Source organism: Erythrolamprus reginae, chromosome 7 (assembly GCF_031021105.1).
Source record: "Erythrolamprus reginae isolate rEryReg1 chromosome 7, rEryReg1.hap1, whole genome shotgun sequence".
Classification (NCBI taxonomy): domain Eukaryota; kingdom Metazoa; phylum Chordata; class Lepidosauria; order Squamata; family Dipsadidae; genus Erythrolamprus; species Erythrolamprus reginae.
Window position 1 is genome coordinate 34,311,960 of NC_091956.1, and position 26,218 is coordinate 34,338,177.

Below are 26,218 nucleotides of genomic sequence, written 5' to 3' on the forward strand. Positions count from 1 at the left end.
ACTATATAAAATATATGAAAGGGTTAATTGGATCATGTTCATGTATATAAGGATATGAGATCTGAGTTCTGAAACCTCTGAAGCCCAGGGGACATATATTGTTAGAGGAGTGTTTACTTTATTCCAAATTCCAGAAGAGTTTATTATTTCTTTGACTGTATTTCTAACCTCATGTTCCAACATAACTGCATATTTAACATTCAGATCTACCCTTTGTAGTTAGGAGAGAAACATCTTGAATTGTTGTATTGGGTACTATGGAGCATTCGTAGCAATGGGTTATATGTTCGTATATGCCTCAACAAGCATGTACGTGGAATTTCATAGCACTGAAAGACAGTGCAAAGAAAATGTTGAACATGACTGAAACAGTTTGCATATAGGAAAGTAGTTTTTTTCTTTTTCCGGTAATGGCGCAGATCATAATTTCTGATATTATTGTTGTTAGCCGCCCCGAGTCTACAGAGAGGGGCGGCATACAAATCCAATAAATAAATAAATAAATAAAAGCTAGACTTATAATAGTGAATAGCTAAGATTTATCAAACTACTGTATATAGAAATTGGCATCTTCTATGCTACCTAATACAGTAACCATAATTTTTTTTCTAATCATTATTACAATCCATAATAAAACATCCAAAGCAAATGTCTACTCCTGCTCCTACAAATCAAATGTCATTGATTTGTTCCAATTATAGCCTGAAACCATATTTTAAAGCATCCCAACATTTTTTATATTGTATCAGAAGAAGAAAAATAAGACTAAAATTATGTTGTTTTTAAAACTGAAATACTGGACCTACTGTTTATGAGGAAGAAGAGGAAAAGTAGTGATTCAAGATGTTTTGGTGATCTGAGTTCTGTCTTTTTTGTGTGTATGGTAGTTTCTCAATCTAACTGGGGTGCCTAACATAGAATCACTGAGAAAGGGACCTCAAACTTTTCTAATCCACCCCCCTGTTCAAGACAGGAGTCTTACACCATCCAAATCAAATGATTAGTCTATTTTTGTAAACCTCCAGTGATGGAGCATCCACACTCTGGGAGGCAAGCTATTCCACCAATTAATTGTTCTTGCTACCATAAAATTTCTTCTTGCTTCTAGGTTGGATCCTGTTTAATAAGGTTCCCCCCCCCCCATTACTTCTTGTCCTGTCCTCTGATGCTTTGGAGAATAAATCAATCCCCTCTTCACTGTTACAGCCCCTCAGATACTGGAATACATCTATCATATCACTCCTAATCCTTCTCATTGACATATCTAGCTGTCTCAACTATTCATCAAATGATTTAGCCTCCAGACCTCGTCTGCAGAATTTCCAGGTTTCATATATTTCATATATACTGTATCTATATAATTTGCACTGTACTAATCGCTATTCAATTTTTTCCAGAATTACCCAATTTTCTGACTTACAAGTCCTTTGATACAAATACAGGAAAGAGAAGAAATAAACAATACAAATATAATGGAATAAAAATGTAAAAATGCATGTTCCATTAGTCACAAATGTATGAAATGCATTATATAATATGATCTAAAATAATATCTAATTCTTTGCATCATTAAATATACCGAACTATTCTTTTATTACTATGTGCTATCATTGATTTTTTTCCTCATTTCTGTGCCTCTATACTTGAAGGACTAGAACATTGCAATGAAAAAGTTACGTGTGTAGTTTGTCCTCCCATAATAGGTATGCTGCACAGCATGAAGTCTGTGGTATCATCAGAAGCCCTCTGTGTGGCCTATATATACCTAGAAATATTGTTTCCAAACTTGATAGTACTACATTTCAATATAAATTATGTGAAATGAAATCAGTCTTCTATTTCTCTAACCATTATTTTTAGATTATGTTGCTAGCATAACTCTCAAAGGACAAATATGGTTCCTAGTCTGGTTATGCATCTCTGAGTTATGACATGGAACAACGAGCCCTAATTAATAAACATACTGGCACTAGTGATTTGGAGTAAGCACGTCTAGTTATTCAGAAATAATAGGAACTATAAGAGTAGTGTGTGTTTGTTAAAGAGAATTGTACAGATCTACTTAAAACTGAAAACCATAAGGACCAAATTAATTTAAATGGTGCCCTATAATAATAATAATTGTATTATTATTATTATTTTATTATTATTATTATTATTATTATTATTTATTTATTTATTGCAAATAAAGTATACCAAGGCAAAATAATTTTTTTGGTATCCAAGTTCTGTATACATCCTTTCTGTGTAATTCTTTTTATTGAGCTCAAACATTACCATAATGCATTCAAAGTCTATATATACATATATTTGATTCAGAAGTCCTCATGTTTTGCCACATCTGTGCCATATTAATACTGTTAAGCAAAGATTATACACATTTTAATCTAAACAGTTAAAATTACTTGAGAAAACATTTATTGCTATTACATAGAACAAGGTATAGCATATACAATATGTGCTTCCTATAAAATGTGTACCTCCCTTAAAATGCTGTTTTAAAATAGATTTTAAATTTGATTATTCAATATATTCAATATATTAATTTATAGACTGCGATAGCTGTAACTGCATCTTTTATACATCAAAGCTAAAAATTGCCAACACCATAGTTAGGGAAATAACAATCCTACATAGGTTTACTCATATGTCCTGCTGAATTCATTGGCATTTATCTAGATAGGTGTAAAAAAATTGTCATCTAAATGACATTGTTTACCTCTTAGATTCTCCATAATCTTTGGTATTATCACCTGACCACAGCATTCTTGTTAATGTTAGGGAACAAATACTGTAATAGTGAGTAATTTCAATGGCCTATATAAGATAATATTAATAGTTGTGCATTTAAAAAACTAGGCATAGAATGAACGAGAGGCAATTCTGAATTTAAGTCCAGGTGTAAATATTGTTTTAACTGACTGGAAACAGGGAGCACAGTGTCATCAAAGTTATTATACATAACTAGAAAATTGCCAAGGATAACCATAAAAAGGACGCTAGAAGAAAAAAACCCCAAGAAGTGGATTTCATCAGACAAGTACAAAATCCAGAAATTCTGGACTATAATTCCATAAATTATGGCTTTTGGAGCTGTGTTTATAAAATATTTAGTCTAAATAGCTTGTTGACATCCTTAGCAGCAAGTAAACCATAATGTATGGCTGCACTTTCCAATTCCTTACGAAATCATTTAACAAAATTCATTAAAACAGCTGTGATATTAATCTAGCTAGACATGTATATCACTTGTGTATTTAATAGTTACCGGTATTTAATTTTTTCCCACCTATTACTTTATAAATAACTGAAGGTGATGAATATACATAATACAGTACTCCTTCCTCCTATTTTTCCCATAACCATCCTGTGAGGCAAGTTAGGCTGAGACAGTGACTGGCCCAACACCACTCAGTTGGTTTTAATGCCTAAGGTGACTCAGCCTCCTATCTTCTAGATCACCATCTTAATCACTACACCAAACTGCTCTCTTTTTTAAAAAAAGGCTATGGTACATGCTCTGATGCTAATATAGCCTCAGATGGAGGTGTAGAATGCTGAGAAACTGTTGTGAAAGCCGATTCTAAAACTGGGAATTTGGGGAGGTACAAAGCATACGCTATCAAAAACCTGACTTCAAAGTTCATTGCTAGAGGGACGGATTTCTCTACAGGCAAATTGGCTCTGTCTTGCTACCGCTTCAACTATTATTTTTTATACACTGAATATCAATAAAAATTTCATGTGGTATGCAATATCCTTTTTTATCTAAAATTTAATACTGGATTTCAAGTGATTAATAAGCTAAAGTGCTATTATGTTTAACAAAAGGAAATCAAAATTCAGAACTTATAAACACACACACATATACACACAATATTTTGTCTCCAAAATACAATTTAATCCACTCCTGTTGATGTCCCCAAGAAATTTGTCTTGTCTTCTTCAGCATCTTTCTTCTGAAACCATGCTTTTGTACTTTTCCCTTGAAAAGTATCTTGAAGATAAGCATCAAGAAAGTAACAGATTCCAGGTATATCATCTGGAAAGTTGGGAGGAAGTTCTTGTCTCGAGCGAGGAGTAAACATGAAGCCAGGGTGATCCTTTATCAACCTGCAATGAGAATGAAAAGTATTATTATATATTTCAGACATTATCTTTAGATCTTAACAGCATAGTTAGGAGAATTGAAGGGCTATCATCAGTACATACAAGATAACAGGGTAAGAATTCAAAGGAATGCCAGGGGAGAGAAGGAAGGGTACTATTGTTACAATAGTAAAAAAATAAGCAGCAAAAGCAAGTATTTGATATGGTAAGCTACTATACCTGTAGGTAGTGGGGCTAACATTTATTTTCCTAGGGACACTGCAAGACTCAAACTTGTTGGCAAGTGTTACATTATTTCCAAATAGGCAGTAACGTGGCATTTTCACACCAACAACACCAGCAAAAACAGAGCCAGAATGTAGTCCTATACGCATCTTTTATAAAAGAGAAAGAAGAAAGAGATGTTAAAAATCATAATCACATTTAGCAAAAATGAAAACATTATTGAATTTTACCTATTTCTATATGTCATGATGAATTGTGAGCTCAGCCTTGAAGCTGTATTCAGTGGATTCTAATGAATATGAAATACTGAGATAATTCAAATCTGTAGTTAAATACAAAGATTCAACCACGACCTATAATGAAAAAACATAAAAATCCCTAGTCTCAAAATGTATGTTATAACTATTGCATGTGATAATATAATAATATACTAAGCATTATATACAAAATAGTCTAAGAGTAAGCACCATATCTAAAAAATCAATTTTGGGAAAAAAGTGTTCCTCTTCTCATAGCCCTCTTCTATTCAAATGTGCCCAATTTTACAAGTTTGGGAAATTTAAAAAAAGCAGGGCAACAATTATCTGATGTCTTTTATCTGTCCTGCTATTGAATTGTGAAAATCTCAAGTTAACATGAAACACAATTCACAACAAATAGATTAATGCATCATTAATATTAAACAGTGCCCGCATATTAAATTAAAATGTGTGTGAATAAAAGTACAGTGATCCCTCGATTATCGCGAGGGTTCCGTTCCAAGACCCCTCGCGATAATTGATTTTTCGCGATATAGTGGTGCGGAAGTAAAAACACCATCTGCGCATGCGCACCCTTTTTTTCCATGGCCGCGCATGCGCAGATGGTGTTTTTACTTCCGCACCTGGGAAGACCCAGGGAAGGTTCCTTCGGCCGCCCAGCAGCTGATCTGCTCGGCAGCGCCGCAGCAGCGAGGAGCCGAAGATCCGGGTTTCCCCGCCGCCCACGCAAAGGGGAAACCCGGATCTTCGGCTCCTCGCTGCTGCGGTGCTGCCGAGCAGATCAGCTGCTGGGCGGCCGAAGGAACCTTCCCTGGGTCTTCCCCGCCGCCCACACGCCGCTCAAGAGCAAGAGGGGGATAGAGAAAGAGAGAGAAGGAAAGAAAGAGATGAGAGAGGGAGGAAGAGAGTGTGAGAGAGGAAGAAGCAAGATAGAGAAAGAGAGAGAGAAAGAAAGATGAGAAAGGAAGAGAGTGACGTCATCGGGTGGGAAAATATTTTTAATTAATATTTTTTGAAAAATCGCAATATAGCGTTTTGTGAAGATCGAGATCGCGAAAATCGAGGGATCACTGTATACACAATAATATTTATTTATTTATTTATTGGATTTGTATGCCGCCCCTCTCCAGAGACTCGGGGCGGCTAACAGCGACAATAAAACAGTGTACAATAGTAATTTGGTATTAATGATTAAAAATCAATTAATATAAAAACCAAACATACCATGCATAGAATTGTAAAGGCCTAAGGGGAAAGAGGATCTCAATTCCCCCATGCCTGGCGGCAGAGGTGGGTTTTAAGTTGTTTACGAAAGGCTAGGAGGGTGGGGGCAGTTCTAATCTCTAGGGGGAGTTGGTTCCAGAGGGCTGGGGCCGCCACAGAGAAGGCTCTTCCCCTGGGTCCCGCCAGGCGACATTGCTTAGTTACATGAGAATAATAACAAGAGATTTCCCTAGAGCAAATGATCCATTGCAATAACATCAGCCATCTCTCCATTGAGTGGCTAAATGTCATAACATGAACACACAAGTGGAAAAAATGTGTAAGGTTTGAAGTTTTGATTTGTTATACATAAACTAGGATGCTAGTTTATTTGTATTACTGGCATTATTTTAGTATCAAATTCTTAACAAGAATTATGTTCAGGAAAACCAACTGTGAGTCTTCAATTGCATGTATCACTTGCGGAGAAGACTGATACTATACAGAAAATAATTGAAGTAATGTTCAAATAGCTTGCTAACCTTGATGGATTCTCCATGTGGTGACATCACTTCATTGGACAGATCCATCATTTTAAGTGCCATTAGCGCAATCTGAATTGCATGGGTCTCAATTTCTTTATGTAAGCCCCCAGCTACACAATATGCATCTCCAATGGTTTCTACCTGAACATTAAAGTGAACCATTTATAAGATGAGAAACTTAAAAAGAAAACCCAAAACAAAGTTTGAAATGCTTTTGTCAATCATGTTTTCCACCAAGTCACTAACTATTCCATTATTTTAGTCAAACTACATTGTTTTCTTTATGCAATCTCTCTACTGGTGAATATTTTTGCATAGCAAAGTCTGATTCATTTTTGGTAATTCTTGATTGTAATAAAAATATTGTGTCAAAATATCTACATTGAATTCTATTTCTTTGAGGCACTATCAGCAATCCCAAAGCACTTTTTCATAAATAGGGTCACATAGGTCAATATATTAATTTCAAGGTAAATGTAGTAAATATTGCAATTTAAAGCATATAATTTCCCATTTTACAGCTAAAACATAAATGTTTAAGTTACATTATGCTCCCTACTTGCTTACACCAATGGTTTAGCTGCAAATAAATGTGCTCCATTATAGATGTTTTAAACCTGTTATAATTTTGAATCAAAATAGTTCTTCATATCCCATTCTCTTCTTTTGCAATTATTTATCTTGGGAAAATCATTCTTTACCTTGTAAATATCCAATTCTCCACATTGGTAATCAAAGCGAGTATATAGCTCATTAAGCATGGTGATAACCTGCATGGGTGAACACTGAGAACAGATTGCTGTGAATCCTACAATGTCAGAAAAAAGCATTGTGACATTATTAAATTTCTTGGCCTGTACAACTTGTCCTTGCCATAGCTGCTGAGCAACTTCCTCAGGGAAAATGGAACACAAAAGATCAACTGTCTTTTTTTTCTCTTCTTCAAGAGCCTGGTGAGCTTGTTCAAGAGTTGCTTTAAGCTTCCCTAATCTTTTCTTCAATCCATCTTGAGCTTTAGCTTGTTCACCTATTAAAACAACATCCCTAAGTGCATTATGAATTGGAATATCTGAAAGATATAAGCCGCGTCCTGTGAAATCTTCCAATCTATCCACACAAGGAGATCCCAAGAACAAAATGGCATTAGATTCAATAATGTAAATCATTTGTCCTTTGAGATCCATAACCTAAGTCAAGACAGAGAAATGAGGCAATGAGAGAATTCTGAAGCCACTTAACATATAAAATGATAACAAAAATCAACTTATTTACTCTATGGTATCTATCACATGCCAGGAAAATTGGTCTAGATTACCATAAACAGTTCTATATTTAACAATAGATTAGTCTAGATTTTAGATTAGCAATAGTCTAGATTTTGATTTTATGATGCCTATATTCTACCTTCTTTATCTTCCGAAATCTAGTTTTATCTTCTGATAAAGTTAATTATCAATGTACAGGTTTTTCAAATTATCTCTAGACCCTTACAATCTTCATCAAGGTGAACATCATCTATTAATCTGAAAAACTAACAAACGTTTTTCACAAATGCATGCGAGAAAATCTCCCACTTTTGGAAAATCTATTGTACTGATTGAAAATGAATGTGCATAGAGAAAGATACAGATTCAAATATTTAACATATTTCTCTTCATCATAAATTCCCAGTGAAGAGAATTAAGTGAAAACTTTAAAAGGTGGGGTGGATCAATTACACAAATCAACTGATAAAATGGATTCATTCATAATGAAAAGTCATAATCTGACTTGTTTTATGGACCATGCCATTGTAAGCTATGAATCATATGAAATATGATTGGTGGCTTATTTACCAGAACAAAGATAAACAAACTTGTAGCTCACAATATATACAAGTTCAATCACAGTCTCATACTTTAAAGAAAAATAGATTTATTGAAGAAATTAAGATAAAGGATATATCCAATTCTTACCCCAGTTGACTTTTTAAGAACTTTGTCTCCTCGTCTCACTCTTATAGTAAACTGCATGTTCAGCATTGTCATGATCCCGCTAAATGTGCAATTTATTTTAGGAGCTAAAATTTCAAACCATTCATGAAACTGTGGCTTTGCTTGAAATTCTCTTTTGTTCAATAATCTCCTGATGCCATTGCCAACTTGCAAAATATCCATGGCCTTGTCAAACATGCAATGGAAAGGAAAGGTCTTACAGAACATAGAAGTAGGAATGACAAGAGAAGACTGGGGTTTACAAGGTGATAGTGATGGCTTTGTGCTTTTGATGTGCACAGAGTATAACAAATAAGGTTGATCAATAAACTCAGAACTGTCTTTGCAGAAGCTGGGTGGCATTACCATTATTTCCACCTCCATGTCATATAAAATGAGAGCTGCTGCCTTAATAATACCAGACAGGATGAGGGTAGTTGGTTTTTGGGGGGAAAAGTAGTATACATTTAAAAAATTGGGATCTTTTTCCAAGCACAAAATTGAAACTTCTTCAACTCTGCCCATTTTTCCAGCTTCGTGGCAATGAGAGCTTTGCTTCAGAAGAGTACTGAAACTATTCAAAAAGTCTTTCAGACTTCCCCCAACAACGCCAAGGATGTGTTCATCTTCTTCATAACATATTTTGAACAGCTCTTCGCCAAGAGATTCTCTTAGAATAGTGACTGGAATTCCTGCCAGCATAAAACATTTCAATTACCGATACTGTTCTAAATACAGTCCCCCAGTCAATATGCTTTTGATTTTCAAATGTATATTCTCCTTTCATATCCTTTATTTAACCCTTTTTTCTATTACTGAACAGTTCAGATAAATAACTATTTACATCACTCTCTGAAATCAATTTTTCTCTCCTGAGATCTTATATGGTTGAAGGAAAGTATTATTTTTCTTCTTCTTGCTCACTTTAAAAAAATAATAATAATCTGGTGACCATTTATTATTGGCTGTTGCAGAAGAAATGTAACCACCAGCACATGCAACAAACTTTGGAATGTAATTGCTCTACTAAAAATTACTATTGGTACAAGTGACAAATGTAAAATGGGTCATAGGTGGATCTTTAACTCTTTTAAAATTTAATCTGCTCATAGCCATTTGGCCTTCTGAAATAATAAGGATAAGAAAAAATAAACTCTCTGATTGCTGCTTTTCTCCTACTAATCAAGCGAACAGATTCTACAGATTTGGAGTTCTGTCTTTGCAAGCTTAACATTTAATTTGAATTTGAGATTATCTGAGATAACATTTAATTTGTTGTTTTCCACAGAGAGACACTATCAGAGGAGATCTGCATTCTAATCTTTTATTCAGAGAGATGTTTGTATGCACAAACATGTGAATAACAAAAAAAATCATAAAAAGTGGAATGTAAATGTCTTAAATACAAACATACATACATACATACATACATACATACATACATACATACATACATAGCTAGCATTGTTGACAATTTCATGCCATGCTATCAGAGTATAAGGGACATAAACGTAGTTATCAATATTGTTGATTATCTGTCAATGGTAGAACACAGGTTATTGGGGATACTAAATAAACTGATTGTGGTGTTAGTGCTTGCTATTCATAAATATATAATTACCAGCCAAATCTGCATTATCAATGAATAGCTTCTCAAAATCTTTTTCCTCACACTGTCTGTAAAGGAAGAAAAATAGAATTTTAATTGTTTAGTAAAGACAAAATAAAATGTAAATATATATAATTAATAAAACAATAAATAATGTATCAGAGTTTAAAGTATAATCCTCGTTTTTAGCTTGTTTTTCCATTTATCACAAATTAAATGATGACTACTGTAATCATATATCCATATTCACCTATCTAAATTTGAAAACTGATAGAACATGCAGCCAAATCAGTTTGCTTGCAACTGCAGTGCCACTAATACATCATAACACTTGTTCTGATTATATCAAATTGGCTAGATCAAGAAGCAGCCAAAATGTTAAGAAATGGTACAATCTAACTGAGGTCTGGCTCTTTGGCACCTTGACTAAACATATGTAAACTTTTAAGTCAGGGGTGTCAAACTCGATTTCATTGAGGGATGCATCAGAGTTGTGTTTTTCTCAGGGGGCCAGGGTAGGTGTGGCCAGCTCGATGTCACTAGTCTTGAGGGAGCTTGTGTTGGCCTGAGTGCACTGCCAGTGAAAATGGGTTCCTGGCAGAGGCTCCACAGGCCAGTTCTTTCATGTTTCCAGGGTGGCCTCATGAGCCAGATCTAAGCACCCCTTGGGCCGGATGCGCCCCTGGGCCTTGAGTTTGACACCTGTTTTAAATTGTCAGTTTTAGTGACTCAGGATTGCACAGCTTGAAAAGAAAGGCAAAGGGCACAAGCTATTTTTAAAGTGAAATATTTCAATAGTGTCAAAAGGAGATACAACTCAAAATTCAGTCCCTTAACCCTGTCTTGATGAAAAAGTCCAAATTTTGCTATTAAATTGTAGCTCAATTTTTTTGCTATTTAGTATAGAAGAGACTGTAGCACATATTGAGTTATACGGCCTCAGCTTCAAAAATCTAGATGATCACAAGATGGCAACAAAGATCACATTTTATATACATTTTTATCGCCATGTTGTACTCTTATCCATACTTGTATTTATTGGATAAATGGGATAGAAACCTTTGCTAATATACAGAATAATCACTCAAGAGATGTGTTAGTTCATTTTCAATTTTCTCTCCATTTTTGTAAAAGTATATAAATAATGCTAATAATAATGTTAAAGCATTTGTTTAATAATATAAACCACTCTACCAATGCAAAATACCAAGAGAAGAAACTATACTATAAAGCTGAAATTAACTTTACTTTGTAAGTATTAAAATGTAGTCATTATATAATAGAAAATTGAGTTTAATGAGGCAGCAATAACTGCTAGATAAATCTATCACTCTTTTTGAATTTAAATGGTGCAGCTATAAATAACTTACCCTATTTCTTTTATGTTATTATTGGCTAGGCTTCTTTGAAATGCAAGATACAACTTTTCATACTGAAATGAGAAAAGGTCATATTAAATCAGAATTCAATATATACTATTGGTGTCAGAGAGAACGCAAGAGAGGAAAACACACAAATGTCATTTAACTCAGGTATAAATCCATTTTATATATTTAATAGAAAGATATGCTTAAATAAGGTCTATTTTGAAGGATCTGCACATAATGTATGACCCTTTGTCAACCACAGTTTAGACCAAAAGTCATTTCTTTACTTTCCTCAATGCTAGGCACAGTGATATTTAAATAAGTCAGCAGCAGGACTAAATCCAGGAGCATCTCTCAGCTATATCTCATACAAAACAAAAATATATTGATTTTTGGATTGCCATTGAATTCTCAACTAACACGAGAAGTAGAAAATGGGTAACATAAGCTGATTTTCAGCTAACAGAAAGAAAGGCTAACTTTTAAATTATACCTGGATCTAAGAAACCCACCCAACTAGATGCAATTTAGTCCTATATATCAATTCACTAGCATACTGGAATATTTGTCAGCCAATTTATATATACTGCTCAGAAAAATAAAGGGAACACTCAAATAACACATCCTAGATCTCAATGAATGAAATATTCTCATTGAATACTTCGTTCTGTACAAAGTTGAATGTGCACAACAGCATGTGAAATTGATTGTCAATCAATGTTGCTTCCTAAGTGGACAGTTTGATTTCACAGAAACTTTATTTACTTGGAGTTATATTGTGTTGTTTAAATGTTCCCTTTATTTTTTTTTGAGAAGTTTATAAAGTTCTGCAGGTATAATAGAAATGTCAGAGTCAATATCCCACCATCCACATTACATAGTAGGTTCCCATTCTATTTTAACAAAGAATGTAGTACTAAAATATTGAAAGGGACCTTAGAAATGGCACACTATGCATTTTACATGCTTAAAGTCACATATCTCATGTTCACTAGATCAGACCTGGGCAAAGTAATATTATATATACAGTATTGGGTAGAACTGAGTTAATTATATTAATCCGGCCCTCTAAAACCATACCAATTTCTCATGCGGCCCCATGGCAAAATTAATTGCCCACCCCTGCTCTAGATGATCCCATACAATGTGATTCAAAAACACATCTGCTTTAAATATATATAATTGCTGACAAGAACAGGAAATTATACTTGATCCAGATGTTTTAGATAATAATTCCCATATCTTCTGCCACTGACTTTCCTGACTGAAATTTATGGCACTTCAAAAAAAAATGATCATGGGGCAACAGGTAAATTGATTAATCTACACTAAAGCAAAAACACTATCAGATTTATGGCATAATAAGAAAAAAAACTGCTTTTCTCTCTAAAAAGTACCCTGAGACATTTTTTTCCTTATCAATGTATATAATATTTAAATAATATGAATATTATTTACTATGCAGAAAGTTTTTTCAAAATATTGTTAAAAATAGATTTGAGAGGCAAATTTACTTGGAAAAAAGAAATAAAATGCATTTTACATTTTAAAAATGCAAAAATAATAATAAAATGTAATAAAAAAGCAAAAAACCCCACCTCATTAGCATATACTGATGCCTCCATCATCACTATGAAGGCAAAGTCAAAACTCTTAAGAACCAATTTCTATTGCTGCATAAATGAGTGGGCCCTGAAATGTATAAAAAATAGGTCCATTTAAGTTTTGCTAATTCTGTACCCTGACTTTTACTAGGTTGCTAGTCAGCAGGAAACTTGTTAAGTAACTGATAAATCAAAGTATAATATATGAGGTACCTGTATCAATATGTTTCCAATAGTCTAGAAACACTATTTTTTTTTAAACAAGATTTTCCAACTGATATTCCAAACAACTTACTTCTGGAGAGATGAGCTTATAAATGCTCTCAGCTAATGTATGCAGAAATACTCTGTTCCTGCTGATTTTCCTTTGTGGAAGGTTTCCATGAGGGACTTTCTCTTTGCAGATGGGCAAAGGAGCCTTAGAACTGTTGGGCACCTCAGCACATTCTTCCTCATTTTCATCTGGAATGCAACTTTGGTTGAGCAAGGAGAAAGGACATTCGCCAGTGATCTTCAACTCTTTCAGTTTTGTGCAGAACATACTGTACAGATCACTGTTATAAAATTGTGTGTATATGTCTATTTTTGTGCTTAACGTGCCACCTCCATCAACCAACAACAGAAGAAAGAGCTAACAGCAGGAATTCCTATTGCAAATTACTTATGACTGAAAAGTCAACTTCCAAAACAACTTAATCTTTATTAGCCTGAAAAGAAAGAAGGGGAAAAAGTGAAAGGAGACAAATAATATTGTTATTATACTTTGCACCATATTAAAGAACCAGCATAATTTCTCTGTTCTCAATTATTGGTATCTATTTTTTGAACAACTTATTAAATTATGCAGTAATTGATGACATAACCTGCAGGCACATGAATTCTTACATTCTTGTCTTTTGGTGGCAAAAGAAAATATGAAAACCTAGTTTTCACTGGGTTGCCAAGAAACAGAGATATTTCTGGAACAATAAAGCAAAATCAAACAAATTGAATCAATTTTGGTGACAATATGGGAAAAACAGCTCTGAAGAAAGTCAATTGTATAACACTTTGTCTTATACAGTATATCATATATCAAATGAATAAACTCTGCTTTTATTGCTTCCTAAGGCAAAATATTTTAACTGATTATGGCCTGGATGCAGGTTTGAAAAAAGTTTACACGAAAACATGATGGTCTATGGCCGTGATGGCAAACCTATGGCATGTGTGCCACAGATGACATGTGGAGCCATAGCTGCTGGCACGCAAGCCATTGCCTTAGCTCAGCTCCAGCACATGTGTGCATGCTGGCCAGCTGATTTTGGGCTCACATGGAGGCTCTGGGAGAGCATTTTCAGCCTTTGGAAGGGCCTCCAGGGGGGCTTCTGGAACCTAGGAAGAGCGAAAATACCGGGCCCAACAGAAGTTGGAAAATGGATAGCTTCCATCTTCCGGAGGGCCTCCAGGCCATTTTTGCCCCCCCTGGGCTCCAAGAAAGCCTTTGGAGTCTTGGGAGGGCAAAAAAATAGGCCTACTGGACCAACCAGAAGTCGGGAAACAGGAGTATGAGTGTCATGCATGCATGGTGGATCGGGGCAGCATGGGGGATCATGCACTCATGCACAGGAGGAGAGACATGGGGGGATTGAATTATGGGCATGGGGCAGCATGGGGGATCATGCACCTATGCACAGGGGGAGAGGGGAAGGGGGGATTGAATTATGGGCATGCGTGATAGTGCACGTGCGCTTTTGGTACCCGAGGGAAAAAAAGGTTTGTCATCACTGGTTTCTGGGAAACTATCTGCCTTGCCTACAACCATCTTCATATAGATTGCTGTAATATTTATTTATATGTTCTTGGTACTTTCCATTTAAGTTATAAAGATAGATTTCTTTAGCTGGTATCATCATATCCTGATTGTAAAAGGTAGCATTTGCCCCCACGTAATTAATCTGGGTTAGATAATTGGGGCAAAGTCCAAATGGACAATTTACACATATCATTAAAATATATCTAATCCATAAACATCTCACCTGGCACTAATTATGGTCAACTACAATATAATAGAAGCCATTTCTGAATTCAGGATGAAGGACAGGTATGCTGCTGACTGAATTAGATGGGAATTCTATGGTGACTTCCCAAGATCCATATATGAAGTTTTATTTTTCTTGTCTTCAAAAACAATCTGATTATTTGCTTCCAGCACTCTCTCAGAGGAAAAGGGACGATAAAGAAATAGAACTAAAATATATTGCTATGAGCTAGTGTGTTGCTATGGAAATAAATAACTACCCAGTCATACATACATACATACATACATACATACATACATACATACCCAACTTTTATCAATTGGGAATTAACCTCTGTCATAGTAATGAAATCAACTTGTACTTTGAGGGAGAAGAATAGGATGGCTAAGAAAATTGATGATAATGACTGAAGGTATGTGGAAGTTTCCTTACAAACCACTGAAGCATACTATACAGAAAATTATTTTTTCCCTGCTCTGCCTCCAGATTTCATTCCTGTGGTTCCACCAGCATTTAAAAATGATTAATTTGTATACATCTCTGCAGTTCTGTAACAGATTTGGAGTACTCCAGGGCAGTTGACTAGGCCACTACCCGTACAGCTACAATATGCTGCAATCTGTGGTTTTAAAAAGTAATGAACCAGACTTCAAAATAATGTGCAATAACAGAAAACATGAAAAATTAATTGTAACTTTGTTGGCATATATCTGAACAATTAAGTATTCTATTTACGTAGGTAGAAATGTCAACTTTAATTCAAATTTATATATAAACAAATTGCAGTTTGGGATATTAGACATTAAAGCCCAGAGATGTTGAAACTCAAGCCTTAGCTCCTCAGTGAGCAAGCAGTTACTAAGAAATTGAGGAGTATTAATTGCCTAAAAGAGGGATGTTCCTCAATTTTAGTGTAAAGCCCTGTTTAGAAGTCAGGACTTTAGACGTTAGGGCTTCATAAATGTCAGCATTATTACAGAAGATTTTGGCATTTGTCTCTTTCCAATTGGATCTTCTAGTAAACATAGTAGTTTATTTGATTCTTTCAATACTTTAACATTTTAAGTCCCATTTATTGGAATTAAATCCAAAGCAATTAGGAATGTATCAAACTGACTACAAAAGAATATTCTAAAGCCACACATTTTAATTAAAAGACAAAATGCAATATGATATTTAAGATTTTTTAAAAAGAGATATTAATATACTCTCATTTAATACCTAAATTTTATGATATAACACACTTAACATAGTACTGTTACTTCATTAACAATGGAAAACATATTTATTTTAATTTTAAAATGTGTGTTTTTATAGAAAGCAGGGTGCTTGAATGAATAATATTTTTAAAATAAACCCAGAGGGCAACTATAAACTGAGTTTTCATTATATCTTTCAGAACCTTCATTTTTAGTTCAAACCAGGGCTGAAATTCATTTTTTCCCCTACTGGTTCTGAGGGTGTGGCTTGGTGGGTGTGGTAGAGGAAATATACTGCAAAATCTCCATTCCCACCCTACTCTAAGGGGAGGATACTTCAAAATCCCCATTCCCTCCACACTCCTAGGGGAAGGATATTGCAAAATTCCCACCCAACTCTGGGGCCAGCCAAAAGAGGTACAGTATTTGCCAGTTCATCGAACTAATCAAAATTTCCACTACTGGTACTCCAGAACCTGCTGAATTTAACCCTGGTTCAAAACTTAAGAACAGTGACACAAGGAACGGAAATCATAATAAACCTCTGGATTACTAGAAGACAGATCATAAAATAACCTGGATAAATAATTAGCATTTCTGTTTTAGGAGCCATAGCTCAAATCTATTTATTAGCCATCACTATTTTTAATTAAAAATGAAAATGGGTCCTATCATAAATTAACCAAGTTAGGCATACTTTTACACGTAGTTAATTTAGGAGCAGTTTATTACATTAAATATTACATTTAGTCTCAAAATCAATAGCCAAACTTGAAATTTGTAACAGAAAAGCAAACAAAACATGGATACAAGGTGAAATTCCAAATCAAAGTAGTTGTTTTAATGCATTTTGGTGCCATTTTTCACACAAACTAGTACAGCTACAGCAAATAGAAACAAAACCTTGCAGGATGCCAAATTAACATATTTTTTGAGTATAAGATGCACTTTTCTCCCCTAAAAGAGGGTGAAAATTTGGGTGTGTCTTATACCCCGAATGTGTATTATACACTCTTTGGCCTCTGCCTGCCAGCAATTTACCTCCTTGCAGCAAACAGCTTCAGCTTCAGCATAGCCTGATTAGCATAAGCAGGTGATTGTCGGATTGACATAGCTGGCTTGAGAATTCTGGGAACTGATGTCCACAAGTCTTAAAGTTGCCAAGTTTGGGGACCCATGCCAGAGTTGGTAATTAAAATAGCAATGGTTGTTAAGTTGAATCTGGCTTGCCCATTGACTTTGCTTGTCAGAAGGTTACAAAAGGCAATCACATAGTCTGGGACATTGCAACTATCATTAATAGATGCCAGTTGCCAAGGGTCCAAACTATTATTACATGACTTGAAAATACTGCAACAGTTATAAGTGTGAAAAACAATTGTAAATCACTTTTTTCAGTGACACTATAACTTTGAACAGTCACTAAACAAAAGGTTATACAAAAAAAGAACAGTTGTAAGTTGAGGACTACCCGAATACATTTTTTTAACCATATGGATTTTTTATATTAATATGGCATAGAGGAGGAGTTATATATTTGCTATTAGGCATCTATTTGCAATGTATTCCTAAAGAATATATGCAAGGCCACATCTCATCCCACTTTCCATTATTTTCAAAGTGTATTAATGACAGGGAATTAGCCTTATGAAAAATTAATTTCACTATGACTGGCTTCGAAGCTAACTACCTTGGAATGTTGTGAGTTTTGACAGTTCTGTGATTTAAGGTAATGCCCTCCAAAGCACTCTGAATAATAAAAGTTAACTGCTTTGTTACTGTTTAAGGAGTAAGAATTCTGTAGTCTCCTGACTGACCCAACTGACAAAATGTAATGAAACACAATCTTATTTTATTTATTTATTATTTGGATTTGTATGCCGCCCCTCTCCGAAGACTCATAGCACCATAATCAAAGCACTGCAAAGAAATGACCACAAATTAATACAATGAAGAATTACAGTAGATGTCCACAATTTCAGAAATACTGTACTGATAAAACTCCAGAGTTAATTACTTTATTCATCCAGTGCTGCTGCATCTCTAAATAAGAATATCAAATTTGGACACTGTAAAATGAAGTTTCACTAATCTTTCAGCTCAGTGATACACTTACTAATAATATTATCAATTTTTGTTGATGTTACTTGTTAAAGTTTTATGAAAGGCTCCTTATCATCAACCTATAGTCTGACATATTGTTCTGGTGTTGCAAAGCAAGTCTATTTCATCAAGATGAAAAGTATTATTCTCTCCACTAGCCTTGCAGTGCCTGTCAAAAGGTAATTATAAATAACATGATGTAATAAATGACAAGGCAGCAAATCATAAGGAAGTATAATAAAGTTGCAAAGATTCTTATGGTATATTAAAATATTGGAAGCAATGTAATACATGCTTTTGTATTATCAATTTTTAAATGCATTTAGTAGAGGAAGCTCGTAGTTATGCCACATTAAATTTACCAACTCTTCAGTTATATCTAAATTCCAACCAAAAATTCCAAACCAATAAACAATTAAAGTAAAAATTGGCTAAAAATCAGAAACAAATACGTAATGCTTAACTTTCACTTTCCTTTCCCCCAAATAAATTGAATTAAAAATTCAAACAGTAAACAGCACTGAAATCCTTACTACACATAAATATCTAGGCATCAGTTGTAAACAAATGAAACCAAGCTACAGTAGACAACAAACTACTTTTTGTAAAATCTAACCATGTAATTATTCATTCCACTAATTAAAGCTTGAAATAAAAGAGTTTTTAAAGAAACCGGCAAATCAAAGATTAATTTTGTACATCAACAAAAATGATCTAATGGTTCTCAGTGACTAATAAAATGACAGACAAAATTTTAAAACAGAAAAGGTAAAAAAATGTTAAAATGTGAGAAAGCATAAAACAATGTTTAAAATATTTTAAAGTACCTAACCTATTTTCTTTACTTAGATACATCTTGTGCTGAAATATATTCGGAACTAAAATATTTAGAAAGAGGTGTCTCTATGGCTGCAAGCGATTATTTCCACTATTCATTAAAATGAATGTACACATCAATGATAGATCCACTAAAAATAGAGCAGCCTCAGTTGGTCTTTACTTGTAATAGTTGTTTGATGAACAAAATTTCAAAAGCAAAGCTTTTAACAAAGAAAAGATACTGATAGCCTTCAAAGCTTTGTAATTTCCTTTTGCTAAGAGACAGATTGCCTGATACAATACTGTACCTACATTTTCCTTAAAGAGAAAGACTTTTCTGGGAAACAGATTTCCTTTTCATTTCATAATACTATGTGATTGGTTTTATCTTTTTTCTTTTCCTCTTGTCTCATTAAATAGCATTCATATATTGCAGGCTTTCATTGTTAATATGCATTTATTTACCTATTCTATATCTTAAAAAGCAGTGTAGGGAAATAATGGATTAATTTGGAAGAAATCCATAAACCCAATTCTTACCCAACCATTCAGCTCAGCAGATAAATACCCTGCAGCCTAATCCACCAGTTTATTACAAGAATAAAAGGGGCAAAGCAAATCTTGTAAATCCTCCTAAATTCAGAAGCAGGCTAGGATAAAAAAAAGTAATCCGTCAATCAGTGAACCGAAACAATTAGTACCACACACGTCTTGCGGGAATCAGTCTTATGAGTTGGGCAACAAAGTCTTCATTACACTGGGAGGCCACTTTTAGAGGCACAGATACAGTTCAGGGCTCACTGAAAAACCTTCAACCTTCAAGGAACGCCAGAGAGGGTGGCGGGCTGCAGCCTCAGCGGTAACCTTCCCCACCAAGTCAGAAGGGGCTCTGACTCGCCTGTTCCCACAGACCTGCCCCCGCTGCCGGTTCCTGAGAGCCCTGACCTCGAGGCCTCGTTCCCGGCCGTTTCCCCTTCGGCTGCGCGATCCGTGGGAAAACCCAGAGGCGCGCTCGAAGGGGAGGCGGGGCGCTGGGGGATTTTGCGGCTGGGGCAGCAGCTTGGGATCCAGAGCGGCCCGCGGAACGGGCGACCGGATGCGGCGAAGGGAAATCGCGACGCGCTCCTTCCAAGAAAGGGGGCGGCGTGTGTGTGTGTGTGTGTCGAGGCTTTAGCTACGCTGCCACCTGTAACTGGGACTCGAAGAAGCCATTGCTGCTACTTCGTGGAACACTCCCGGTTGGGATGGAAGGGCAAAAGAAAAAAGGGAAAAAAAGATGTGGGGGGGGGGGAACCGCCACCGGGCTTTACAGAGGCAAATGAAGACCATCCCCACAACCTCCTTCCATTTTTTCCTCCCTTTTGCACACCACCTGCCTCGGGTGGCTGATGCCGGAGGAAGGTATTCCAGTGGAAGCCAATCCTTAAACTAGAACCGGGGAAGAAGGTGGGAGGCGACGTCAAGCAATGGAAACGAAAAAGGCGCCGCTGATCATCCAAGCGAGGCAGCAAAGAGCAAACAAAGATCGGACGTCAGTTTCCGCGCGAGCAGTTTTAGCCTCCCCTCCATGGCACCTCGCGTGCGGTCCAGAAACCCTTCCCAGCTACGCTTGCGCCCTTCTGCTCTAGAAACTATGCCGGCGAGCGCAGTCACCTGTAAATATCCCTCAGGAGCGCAGAGAGGCATTCCAGACAAAGGGGCAGTTTAGCAGTCGGTCTGGGCGCTTCCCGCCTCGTCCGTTCCCTGCCGTCGCCGCCGAGCCGTGATCTTCGAAGGGCTGCGAGTGGAAGAAGCAGCAGTCGCGCTCCCCAGTCGGTCAGTCCTTTCCCCAGCTAATTCATGTTCAAAACGTGCGTTTGGACGGCTGGGCTTCAGCCCCTCCCCAGCGGCTCTCTGCAAGCAGGAGGCGACGTGTGTGTGTATGTGTGTGTGTGTGTTTTCGTCCAATCAGCAAGTGCCTAAACTGGAACTCAAGCTGCGGAAGGGAGTGGGGTGGAGGGGGTTGCGGGAAAAGCCGCACAAAAGAGAGGAGGAGGTGGAGAAAGTCGCGGATTCGCCAGTACAGTATAAGTGAGTCCCTGCAGGATCCTCGTTAAACCCTTCGGGTGGTAGCCAGACGGAGTCAATGTCTTTATGATGAACGGCAATAAGCATCATCTGAACTATTGCACTCTCGAGCAAAACGCAGATGCATTTTGTCTCTTCCACCGCGCTCCCTGTGTATCATAATATCAGTAATATGGGAAACATAGCCTAATGCCTTTGGCCTTAGTTTGTTTCCTAGAACCTCTTTTCTTCAGGCCAGGCTTCGTTTAGCCACAATTGCTGAGGAACTAGCCAGGGAGAGCAGAAAAAGAATAATAATTTTTAAACAAACCAGGAGAGGCAAAAATAGGGTACAAATGAATAAAGGGGGAATTGATATGATTAATAGAAATTAAAACTTCAATGTTTCATTGATAGTAAATACACTAGTATGCTTTTTTAAAATAAGAATGCTTAGTATTTAGTCCTAAATAAAATGTCAGAAACACCAATATTTAAGAAACATCATCAAATTTAAATATTAAAACTTTACAACAAGTGTTTTTGTGTATAATTTTGATTGTGGTAAAAAGCTATATTTAAAATTGTAATATAGAAATAATTTTCAAATTGTCTTAATAGTAGCCAATGTTCTTTTGGTAGATCTATAAAATACAAAATGATTTTGGACATAAAAGCATGTCTCCCAGTTGAGTTAGTCTTTGTAAAGAGAACAAAAATTATTTCCAAAAAATACAGGAGGGTATTATTGCAGCAGTTAGAATGATCAAGTTCGGAATACTATATACTGTATTTTGTGGAACTGTATATGCTTTAGTAAAGCTGAATACAAGCACATTGGGGATTGAAATAAAATTCACAATTATTGTACAGTACTAAGAAAACCAAAATGAAATATACACTAAACTTAATATACACTAATCTCCCTATGAACCAAACCAAGGAGGAAGTGGGGAGACCTTTGGGTGGATTATTCTCTCAGCAAACCTTAAGGAGGGTGGGGGGGAGACTTGGCAACTTTAAGACTTCCTGGCTGGAGAATTCTGAGAGTTGAATTCCACAAGTCCTAAAGTTGCCAAGTTTGAAGACCTCTGCCTTAAGCTGTTATCGTTTAGGACTTACTTTAAAAAGTTTTCAACCTTAGATGTCTTCCTAAGCTTCAGCTTGCTGGAATTGTTTATTTTTATACTGGGTTTTCTTAATTGTACTTTTTGTCTTTCTTCTTTTATGTGTTGTTTATGTTATTAATAACACCAGACTATATTTATTCCATCAATCCACTGTTTATAAGAATATCAAAAATGAGACTTGCACTGGCAAATATAGATGCTGGGAAGTGATCCCTCTGTTGGCTACATTTGGACTTCAAGGGTTGTAGAATTTCCATATTTCAATTTTCCATTACTTGTTCTATATGGCTTGCTTTTATTCTGTGGTGAAATGCTGGTTATGCCTGTGAAATAAAAGATGGATGAAATACAAAACTTCCATTCTAACAATATGTGTGGCCTGCATCTCTATATGCATGTGTATGAGATTTACCTTTTTTTAGTTTTGGGGACTGCAATTAAAATAATTTTAAAAGAGAAATCTTTTTATTTTTGTTTTCTGATAAACATTAGTTTAGCAAGAAATACTCCTAATAAAAGAACCATGAACCAGGCAGATACATTGTCACATACAGTATTTGACTTTTTCTCAGCTTTAACCAAATTGATTTTAGTTGAGCTAAGAAACAAATTTTCACAGTTTCTAGCTCAATATCAATGTCTTTGAAGTTCAAAGACCTTTGGTGTTCAGAGTACTGTAATTTTTAATTAATTAATTAATTATTATTTAATTAAATATTGGGGGGTTTTCATTTTACGGTAGTACCAATAGAATGTACACAGAGTAAACATAACACTGTGTACCATTCAATAGGCCATTTAAAAAAAATTAAAACATTCCGAGTCCCATTCTAACCAGCTACTTAACCCATTTCCCTTGCATTTCTTTCTTCCTTAGCTAAATCGTGGAGCCAATCTCTTTATTTCTAAACAGAACACCACCCAAATGTCTTTCATTCTTCTCTGGATACCATTTAAATAGAGATAATGCTGAAAGAAGTATAAATGGCGATGGAGAGAGAGGGAGAGAGAATCAACAGATACAATATAAAGATTTAGTCTAAAATAGAGAAGTACCATATATTCTGCATGACCATATACAGTATTTTAGTTGTACAGTATGTTGCAAAACAGGTTCAACTGTATATAGATAACTGTACAATATCAGGTTCTACAAACTGATGGACTATATTCTCATCTATAAAATTCACTATTGCACCCACCTAAAAGATTGGAGAACTGTATTTTTACATCCAAGGGCCTGTAAAGCATAACAGGAATAATAAAAAGCAATTGCAAATGAACCATTGAACTATTTTTATTTGAGAAGCCCCCTGCAGAGCTCTTGGGAGAGAACTTACAAAGCTTTCTGAAGATGTATCTTTGGCGTAATCCAGGCATTTACTCATGTGGTGACTCTGGTTCCACTAGTGCAACACTTTCCAGCTACTTCAGAGTAATTAACTTTAGCAGGACAAGCCATGGCTAGGAGATCTGGAGTTCCATAACCTAAATTGCAATTTTTCCTTCAATTTTTAATGCTTCAAACAAACATTATCCCTTCTATTTGCATAGATTCTATGATGCTGTAATTCAAGGAGGCTGTTTGCGTATGTTATGCATGTGTAGGGCAACAAAAGGATGTAAAACATTTTCCCTTTATTGTTTCATCCATGCTCTAATTCTTCAGATCACCAGATGATTAACACGCAACAGTGAAACAATACTTTAAAATTGTATGTTATACTTCATTTTACTAATTCATCCCTCGATTCATCAGAGCAGTGATTTTCAACCTTTTTTGAGCCACGGCACATTTTTTACATTTACAAAATCCTGGGGCACACCACCAACCAAAATGTCACAAAATGACACTCTAAAACAGTACATATTATACATATAATCCCTCCCTTGTGTGTGTGTGTATATACACACTCTTGAACCATTTCCAAAAACAGGTGAGAGCTGGGGGGTTTTCTCTTTCTTATTCTTTAGATGCTTTTTATCATATGCTTTAAATCAAGAGTCACTTCTCTCTCTCTTTTGTTTCTCTCTCTTTCCTCTCATTCTCTGCCTCAATCATTTTCTCATTTCTCTTTTTTCTCCCCTTTTTGCTCACTTTGTTTCTTTCTCTCCCTTCCTCTCCTTTTATCTCTCTCTCTCTCTTTCTCTCTCTCTTTCTCTCTCTTGCTTTCTCTCTCTTGCTTTCTTTCTCTTTCTCTTTCTCTCTCACTTGCATTCTTTCTCATCCTCCGCTCTCTCTCTCTTTCTCTCTGTCTCTCTCTCTCACTCTCTCTTTCTCTCTCTTGCTTTCTTTCTCTCTCTTTCTCTCTCTGTCTCTATCTCTCTCTTGATCTCTGTCTCTCTCTCTCTCTTGCTCTCTCGTACACCACGCTGCCAACAGAGGCATCGGGCAATAGCCGTGGGGTGGTGGCAGGGCGGTCAGCTGCTAGCGGGAGCTCCAGGGCAGAGGCACCAACGGCAGCGGCTGGATGTGTTGCTGGACACCGTACATGCTGGTGCTGTACTGGGCATGGGTGTGGGACTGGCACCTCTGTCCTGGCCCAGACAGCAGGCCAGTGCCAGCCCCATGCCCAGCGCAACGCCAGCATGTATGGTGTCCAGCAACACATCTGGCTACCATCATTGGTCCCTCCGCCCTGGAGCTCCCACTCGCAGCTGCTGCCCCACGGCTACTGCCCGGTGCCACTGCTGCCGGCAGCCTCCCACTCTCGCTGCCAGCACCCTCAAGCCGGGCCCCAAAGCTCTCCTGCCGGGCGGGGCACTGTAGCTGCCGGAAAACTTGGAAGGCATAAAAGGAGCTCAGCTTCCTATCTCGCCACATTTTGCTCTTCACGCCCTCAGCAAAAAATTACGAGACCGGAAGCTGAGCTTCCTTCTTCGCGGCACACCTGACCAGGTTGAAAAACACTGGTTGAAAAACACTGCATCAGAGAATCCTTTCTGAAACTGATCAATCAGGGTAAAATCATTCTAATACACATCTCTGACACACACTGTAAATCAGCTATATGTTCATAAAGATGATGAGTTCTTTGTTTCATCTTGTAAATCACCCATTTTGCTATTCTTCTCTTAATTAAATCAGCAAAAGAAGGTATTTTCATGCAGTTGTAATACTTATCCAACAATGCAACATTGCTCTCAATGGGCATAGCCCAGTGATGGCGAACCTTTTTTGGCTTGGGTGCTAAAAGGGTGCATACACGCGCAATAGCATGCATGTGTGTGCACATACCCATAATGCAATGCCTTCTCTCCCGCACATGCTCACAACCCCCATGCTGCCCACCCGCACATGCGCACAAACCACCACATACTGCCCTCTCCATGCATGCACACAGGCCTCACTGAAGTCTCTGGACTTCCAGTAGGTCTGTTGGACCATTTTTTGACTTCCCCAGGGTTTAGGAAAGATTTCTAAAGCCTGGGGACAGCGAAAAACGGCTAAAAATAAGGGCAAAAATCACCTGGCCAGTGCGTGTATGAATGCCAGAGTTGACATAGGGCAATGCTTCACGTGCCAAAGGTTCGCCGTCACTGGCATAGTCTATCTGGTTTCTGTTTCTTTTAGCAGACTAAAAATAAAGGCAAACTTGGGATTTGTAGGAAATTTTACTGGCCACCATAGTTCCCTCTAAGCTGAGCAGTGAGCAATTGCTCACTTAAAAATCATCATCAACTCAGAGTTTTCCAAACCTGCCCAGAAGCCGAGAGGGAAAGAGTGAGAGGGAAGGAGAGAGAGAGGAAGAGAGGAAGAGAGAGAAACAGATAGAAAAAAGAGAGGAAGGAAAAGAAAAAGAAAAAGAATGGGAGTAAGGAAGAGAGAAAGAAAATCAAAATCTAGTTTGAAAGTAGCTCAACTATTTAAGTGGCATTTTGATATTGATAGAGTTGCCCTATTATGAGCTCACTGTTATAGACACACAGTACAGTATTTTATTTTGAAATTCTCTGAGGCAAAACAGGGTGGGTTTTTTATTTGTTTGTTTGTTTGTTTGTTT

The 26,218-nt window shown here is 36.5% G+C and overlaps 1 protein-coding gene across 4 annotated transcripts; it reads right to left on the bottom strand.

The window, feature by feature from the left end:
* Positions 1–2,240: 2,240 nt before the first annotated feature.
* Positions 2,241–20,932, bottom strand: GUCY1A1 (guanylate cyclase 1 soluble subunit alpha 1). 4 transcript variants are annotated; one of them, XM_070757308.1, is made up of 9 exons: positions 20,692–20,932; positions 13,192–13,603; positions 11,296–11,357; positions 9,938–9,993; positions 8,299–9,008; positions 7,045–7,530; positions 6,341–6,484; positions 4,330–4,484; positions 2,241–4,113 (listed from the first exon to the last, which is right to left on the bottom strand). In XM_070757308.1, exons 2-9 carry the CDS (start codon positions 13,435–13,437, stop codon positions 3,900–3,902), a joined length of 2,073 nt encoding a protein of 690 aa, XP_070613409.1. In that variant the 5' UTR covers positions 13,438–13,603; positions 20,692–20,932; the 3' UTR covers positions 2,241–3,899. The 4 variants fall into 4 exon arrangements, with proteins under 4 accessions (XP_070613409.1, XP_070613411.1, XP_070613410.1 ...); XM_070757310.1 differs by lacking the exon at positions 20,692–20,932 and adding an exon at positions 19,579–19,988; XM_070757309.1 differs by lacking the exon at positions 20,692–20,932 and adding an exon at positions 14,915–15,115.
* Between the last annotated feature and the right edge of the window lie 5,286 nt (positions 20,933–26,218).

Coding starts and splice junctions, on each gene's coding strand:
- GUCY1A1 (XM_070757308.1), bottom strand. CDS start 13,437: ATGTTCTGCACAAAACTGAAAGAGTTGAAGATCACTGGCGAATGTCCT. Junction 6,485..7,044: donor GAGAATTGGATATTTACAAG/GTAAAGAATGAT, acceptor TTTAATGTTCAG/GTAGAAACCATTGGAGATGC. Junction 4,114..4,329: donor GTTAGCCCCACTACCTACAG/GTATAGTAGCTT, acceptor TTCTCATTGCAG/GTTGATAAAGGATCACCCTG.